We start from the raw sequence: 7,510 nt of genomic DNA, 5'->3' as shown, positions 1-7,510 counted from the left end.
TGTCACCCTGCATCACTCCTTGTGTTATTGGAACCTCCTCTGTATAGCCATTGACAGCAAAGGCCTACTACGATATTATTTTACTTCCTACCTAATCTGATCGTTTGTTTGTTTCTTTATTTTTGTTTCAAATTTCATCTAATCTATCGCTCTATTCTCATTTTGAATAATGCCGGCCAGGATAGCCGAGACGACAGAAACGTATGCTAGTGTTGCACCTGGTCATGGGTTTGAATCCCGCCGGTAGGATGGATGTTCGATCATCTAATAAAATAACCTTTGCACTTCCTACCACCCACGCACAAGTGGAGAGTCCATGTGGGGATCATCCACCATAGAAAAAAATCATGATTTGGGTGAATATCACAAAATTATTGAAATTTTATTGAATTCATTTCTTATTAATTTCATAATTTACTAAATTTATTTTTTTCAGATGGACAAGAGCAACAACCTTCCTTGAATAATGCATCAACATTTCTGAAACTACAGGAATCGACAATAACATCTCCATGCATACCTAGCTGCAACTTCCATTCTTTGATTTTTGTTTGAAGAATAAGAAAAATTGAAAGATCTTCATGGCTTCAATAGAGTTTGCACCCAATAAACAAGGTAGGCCAATTGTGTATATTAGCCAGAAATCATCATCAATAATAATAATAATTATTCATTGTTAATTGTTCATCTATAATATAAGAGAGAATATTATAATAGAGGAAAGAATTGGCTTATACAAGTACGGGATAGGAAATTCACTAATGACGCATCATCACGTCTCAACTACTCAACTGATTAATACTTGAAATTTTGCATATTGATTCTTAATTTACCGAGGATGCTTATATGGCGTCTTTTCAATCATTCAAGATCGCATTACGTCAAGCTTCCAGTTTGTCAAGAATTTTATAAGACTCATTGCGAAGCACGGGTTAGCAGCTAATCAATAATAATTATATAACAAAATGAACAATTATATTACTTAATCAAATATTGGTAAATACTACCTACGTCAAACAATAATTAGCAGTAAGTGAAAGTGAACTTCATTACAAATTGAACTTATCAGCAATAATTTCTCTTTGAAAATAAATTACTCCTCACAAAGTGTCTGAAATGTCGTGAAACTTGACAAGATGTGGTAATTAGGTATTGCTTCAACAGTTACAGGGATGTGATAAACGGTTGCAGAGTTCATTGACTCACTGTGCGCTTATCAATCATGAAAATTATAATAATTTATTAGAAATAGAATGGATATAGGTATTATATTATTACAAAGTATTATAATTATAAGTAGGCTTGTTGAAATTGCAGTTATATTTGCATTTTAATGTCGAATGAAAAAGACTAAGAAAATTGTCGAAAACCACAGATTTTTTCATACTTAGAAAAAGTTATATTGATAAATAGCTATAGTATATTGATACTTTTTCTAAGTATCAATAAATCTGTGGTTTTTGTCAATTTCTTAGTCTTTTTCATTTAATACGAATAATTGCCACAATATCAACTGCTTCTCAACTACACAAAAATAATTTTAATGTTATTATTGAAGATATTCACAAGTGAATGAATAAATACACTCCACAATCATGTCAACACAATAATTCACTACATATTCATAAGTATTTTATTACAAAGTATTATATAAGTAACCTAGGCTTGTTGAAATTGCAATTATTCGAATTTTAATCATATTATTGAAGATATTTCACAAGGGAATGAATAAATACACTTCATATGTCAACACAATAATTCACTAATGAATTGTCCACACAATTCATAAATAAATATATTGTCAACACTATTCACCGAGTTGAAACTTAAGCTGCGTCTACACCAAAGTTATGAACAAAATGTTCATTTTTACGTCCTTATAGATTCTATTAGATTGAACAGAGCTTGACAAAAACACATATGCACATCATGTGTATGATGAGTTATGTTCAATCTATTAAAAAATGTTTATTTTCCGTCCTTATAGATTCTATTAAGGTGCGCACAGATATACGCGCCGCGAACATGAGCAATTCACTTTTAATCAGCTGACTATATATGTATTTTTTCAGAAACAGTAAGATACAGATATAAAAAAGCTTGGCATCAGCTGGCTAAAAGTGAATTGCTCATGTTCGCGGCGCGTAAATCTGTACGCACCTTAATAGAATCTATAAAGGTGCGTACAGATTCACTCGCCGCGAACATGAACAATCCACTTTTCATTAAGCTGATACCAAGCTTTTTATATCTGTATCTTTACCGTTTCTGTAAAAATACAGATATAGTCAGCTGATTCAAATGTATTGCTCATGTTCGCGGCGCGTATATCTGTACGCATCTTAAGGACTTAAAAATAAACATTTTGTTAATAATTTTGGTGTATACGCAGCCTGACGTCCACTGTAAAGACACAGCAATTCATTTATTATTTTCATAAGAAAGCACTAACTGGGAGAGAAAAACTAAGGGAACCCCTGGTACTATTTCTCTGTCAGATTTAGATAAAATTTTAAATGTACGAAATAGGGTTATATGATGTCATTTTTCTGAAATTTAGTAGCCTATTTGGAAAATTTGTAGGAAATTGAAGATACTACAAACACACTGATTTAATATCTTTTCACATGAAATTAATTTTTTTTCGTTAGTCTTATTGGGTAAGATTATGTACCTAAAGTTTAACAGTTGAATTTTAAAACACTTAGAAGTGAAATGCACTTGCTATTGGTAGTGACAATGGTTTCGACCTGGTGTGGTCATCATCAGCCCACAGTCTTTATTTTATTTATTTTTTTTTAATATTTTTATTATCTATTTATCAGTCTGTCAGACTGTCTGACAGTTTGATGATGTGTGTCATCATTGGACTGTCAGACACTGACCGTCACCACAATAGTAAGTGCATTTTCACTTCATAAGTGTTTTTAAAAATTCCAGTTTTATTACATTAGTGGAAAAGTATGGATATGCAACAGATTTTACCAGTTGTTTAAAAATTTTTTTTTCTAGGACAACTGCCAACTTCAACCAGTTCAATATGGAGCACCACACAAAGTGAACAGCAGTTGGTAGAGGTCTCAACAAAGAAAGCATAGTGAGTACCCAAATTAAAATTCAAATTTGAGGTTAAAAATTGAGTAAGTTAAATATAAAGAAGAATAAAAATCTCAGTACCCTTTTTGAATTATTTTATCACAACATGCAAGAACAAATTTCGTACTAAGATTTTTATTTCCTTTATATTTATATAACAAGTGTAGCCCTATACAGAAAAAATATATTGAGTAAGTTAGTACAGTAGAGAAAGTAGAGAGAACATCTAAGTTCTGTTTCACCTCATCAAGTGCATTCTGCTCACAATATCAAGCTCTGAAGACCTAGTTGATTCAAAGAAATATTAAAAGATGAGTCATAGTAATTCAATACCGTATTGGACATAGATTGAATGAATTCCAAACGATTTCTCATTATTTTGGTTTATTACATTCCTTAATCACAACATCAAATTAATGATTGGGAGATAATCAATAGGATAAACCCAAAACTGTTCCTCTCCCAAATTTGATAAAAATAGTGCAAATGAGGTTATGAAAACACTTTTATAAAGATCACAAAATGTACAGTCCAAATATACATTATACTAAAAATTTTGTATCTCGGTTGATCAGAAAGATGAAACAAATTATTATTACACTTGAAAATGCATTAATAAATTGAAGAATATTAAAAAACTTGATAAATTTTTCACACAATAAGCTCTAAATGTTATTCTTTATTGATTCTTTATCACATTATGACAATGTATTGCCAGGTCTTGCATGACCCATTGCATACTAACACTACATTATAATGAAAACATATGAGAAAATTAATGTATTCAGAACAGAGAATAAATATGTAGATGAGTAGATAACTTCTAGAAACAAAGAGTAGAACCTATTTGTTAAATAATACCATAGAGAAACGATAGCATAAGTATATATACCATGGTATAGGGCGTTTATGTCGCAACTTTGACTGTTATCTCAAGCCGATTACTGTCGATTATTGTCGATTTTTACTGTTTTGACCGGGTAAGAGTGTATGAACGGCACAATATGAGAGACTACCAGCGTCACACAGCTTCACAGGAAATAACTACGTGGACTATCGGCTTGAGATAACAGTAAAAGTTGTGACATAAACGCCCTATATACCATTGGATATCTACTTATGCTATCGTTTCTCTATGATAATACAGAATAGAAATGAGAATACACTGAAATTCTATCAATACTAAATTGTTATTCAATTATAACAAATCAAACTTTAGTGATAATCAGTCATAATAATTACATAACAGACCACTCTACTTTGAAAATGAAGAAGAATTCCCCATCCGTAGACCTGCAATTAATTTGTCCAAGCAAGATAAAATTCAATCTATATCTGAGCGCACACGGTACAAAATCAACTTTTCATGAATAATTGCCAACGGGACTTCTGGGAAATCAGCTTTTTACTCACATAATCGTGGACGCAAGCCGTTTTGACAGTCTTAATTGGTCCCCCCATAAATTAACGTTAGCAGGCTACTCTATCAGGGAAAATAATTGAAAAGATAATGTATTGAAAGCTTAACGAAGTGAAAAGCCACCATCAGTGATAAGGAGGTGGATGGAAGGAGGATGTGAAGTAGAAGAAGGTGGTGAAGGAGGAGGAGGAGGAAGAGGAGGAGGAGGAGGAGGAAGAAGAAGAAAAAAGAGGAGAAAAGACGAAGAGAAATAGAATAAATTGTAGATAAGGAAGAACGTTTGAATTTGAAGAAAAAAAGGAAAGAAATAGGTGAAATTCTAGTCAGCTTGTCATTTAAGCCCTTTTTATCAGTAAGGAACCACTGATAAAATAAAGACATGTCAGTTCCAAAAAAGTTTTGCATAGTGTGTAGCCCTATTCAGTTTTCTTCACCGGAAAATCAGTTCCTCCAAAAATTCAGCAGTATTAGGACATGGATTGTGGTTCTATGCGTTGTTCAACACTGATAATTAAGTTAAAATTATTTTATTGATCCTGTTCTAATAAAATTTCATCTAAATCTTATAGTGGTGTTGTGCATTAATGAATCAAAAATGTGAAAAATTTGAATGAAATGAGTGTTTTACGTTATGGTGATCCTATTGAACATAGATCAGTGGTTATAGGAGTTACATTATACATCAAAAATGTTTTTCAGAGTGGCTCGTCTATCCTTTGGGAAATGCATGAGGAATTATTCCTGTGGACAGTAAATAATAATCAAAATATATAATTTTTGCGTTGATTCAATTTCCATAATTTTGCTATATTGAATGTTTTAGCCTACTGTTGAGATCTTAATATATCTAAACTGCAAACATTATACTGTATACAAAATAATGATTTTCTATGATATTATAATGGAGGAAAAAATTGGCTAGGAGATAGGAAATTCACGAATGATGCATCATCAAGTCTGTACGACTGATTAACTCAAAATTTTGCACATAAATTCTTAATTTACCGAGGATGGTTATAGGCTTATTTCCAATTCAGTAGGTCAAGTTCTCAGTTTGTCAAGTTTTTTAATTAGACCCTTGCAGAGCACGGGTTACCTGATTGTGATAAATGGTTCAATATAATTGAATTTCATTGGACAAGCAAATAACTAATTGAAATCTTCCTCATATTGAGCATATTATATTTCTTATTATTGCCAAATACATTAATTCTGTTTTTTTAATTTTTCCAGTTTACAAAGGAGACCTACCAGAAGAAGAATAGAATGTTCATTGACAGTCTCCATCATTCTCTTAGCAATAGTAGCTTCCATACTCATCTTTGTAACTGTATATTGTGAGTAATCCAATTCCAATATTCTTGATTTTTTGTGTAGTTGAGAAGTTGATATTGTGGTAATTATTCATATTGAATGAAAAAGACTAAGAAATTGTCAAAAAACCACTGATTTATCTGATAAACTGTTTATCAGAGATGACAATGGTGTAATAACCGAAACCGGTCTTTCTAATTATCAATAAATCAGTGGTTTTTTTGACAATTTCTTAGTCTTTTTCATTCAATATTTCTTGATTTCTCTCATGTTTTTTAAATGTAGGATTCATCCATTTTTTTTTTTTTTTGATAAATCCATAGCATGATTATTTTGTTCGAAATCCTAGTGTAGGCCTAAAATTGTGGTTAATGACATATACTAATAATTAATATTATTGTATAAAGATATCATAAGAAAACCTGATTTATCTGAATAAAACTCAGTTGAAAAAAACCATTGCATGTTTAAGTTGAATAATCAATATTGGTAGGAAAAATAAAGTTAAAAATAATTAGTGGCATGAAAAATTGAATAAATACGAATTTTATAAATACCAATGAAAAGTTCTAGGTATAGGTTTAAGCCTATCTATTCCTCCTTGAGGATCGAGTGTAATTTGAATTGAAATAATATAACAGTATAGTAAATTGAATGGATAACATTATTCCAAGTGAATCAACTTATAAAATCATTAAAATATTTCATATTTCTACACATTTATTTACGATTCACATTTCAACCAACTAAATTTCAAAATTATTTTCCAGATTTCAAACTCAAGGATCAAATTGGCAGTCTATGTCTAAGTGCCCAGTGCATACATTCAGGTAATTATGAATTTTCATATTATATTTGAAACTTCACATTTGGAAATGAGCCCAAATAAATAATGTTGTATATTGTGTACTATATTTCACCATGGAGAAAATATAGCATAAGGAAAATTATGTTATTGTTATTGAATATTCACACATGTTACGCAAATAAAGAGTCCTGGTTACCTACCTGATACCTTACCTTATAATACCTTATACGTTATACCTTATACCTTGAGGTACCTATACCTGTTACCTTATACAGAGTCCTGTATAATATAAAGACATAGTATTTAATACTGTGTTAATGAACTAGTAAATATTAGAGACTGTGTTCTATAAAGTAATTAATCTCCATATCGACTATCTGAATACTTGTTAGTTGATTGAATTATTGCCTGTAGTAGAGTTGATTATCTGTTGTTTTAGCGTGTCAATTCTTTCATCTATTTGATTTGTAGTACAATATAAAGTGCAATTATAACTTCAAGTGGTGTCAGCTCATTCTGTAGTTTAATAACTCACTATTAGTTCTGTGAACAGTAAACCTCACGCAGTTTTCTCATCCACAAGTATCTGATGTCACCTGTTCTAGTTGGATCAGTTGAATCACAATTCACAGTTGAATTATAATTTACTCTTGAAAACTGTTATTTTTTTCTCCAAGATCAAAAACTCACTTATATGTTAATAAACCCAGTTCACGTTTGAATTTGTAACCCATATGATAATATTTATCCAGTTCCGTGATAAACTTTCCATCTGATAAAAATATTTCTCAACTATTTAAAAATTGATTATTTTCAATCAACAATATTATAATTTCTTCAGCATTCAGATTATTTAATCATTTTTATTTATT

At 30.8% G+C, this 7,510-nt stretch overlaps 1 protein-coding gene across 1 annotated transcript; it reads left to right on the top strand.

The window, feature by feature from the left end:
* Window positions 1-407: 407 nt before the first annotated feature.
* Window positions 408-6,660, top strand: LOC111046128 (the record flags this gene model as incomplete). The annotated part of the gene is made up of 4 exons (XM_039419006.1): window positions 408-615; window positions 3,013-3,097; window positions 5,750-5,853; window positions 6,601-6,660. Coding segments are annotated over exons 1-4 (283 nt in total), but the record flags the coding sequence as incomplete, so codon positions are not given.
* Between the last annotated feature and the right edge of the window lie 850 nt (window positions 6,661-7,510).

This window comes from Nilaparvata lugens, unplaced genomic scaffold (assembly GCF_014356525.2).
Source record: "Nilaparvata lugens isolate BPH unplaced genomic scaffold, ASM1435652v1 scaffold8103, whole genome shotgun sequence".
NCBI lineage: Eukaryota > Metazoa > Arthropoda > Insecta > Hemiptera > Delphacidae > Nilaparvata > Nilaparvata lugens.
The sequence above is the reverse complement of the archived record's forward strand: the minus strand, read 5'-3'. Positions and strand labels throughout refer to the sequence as shown.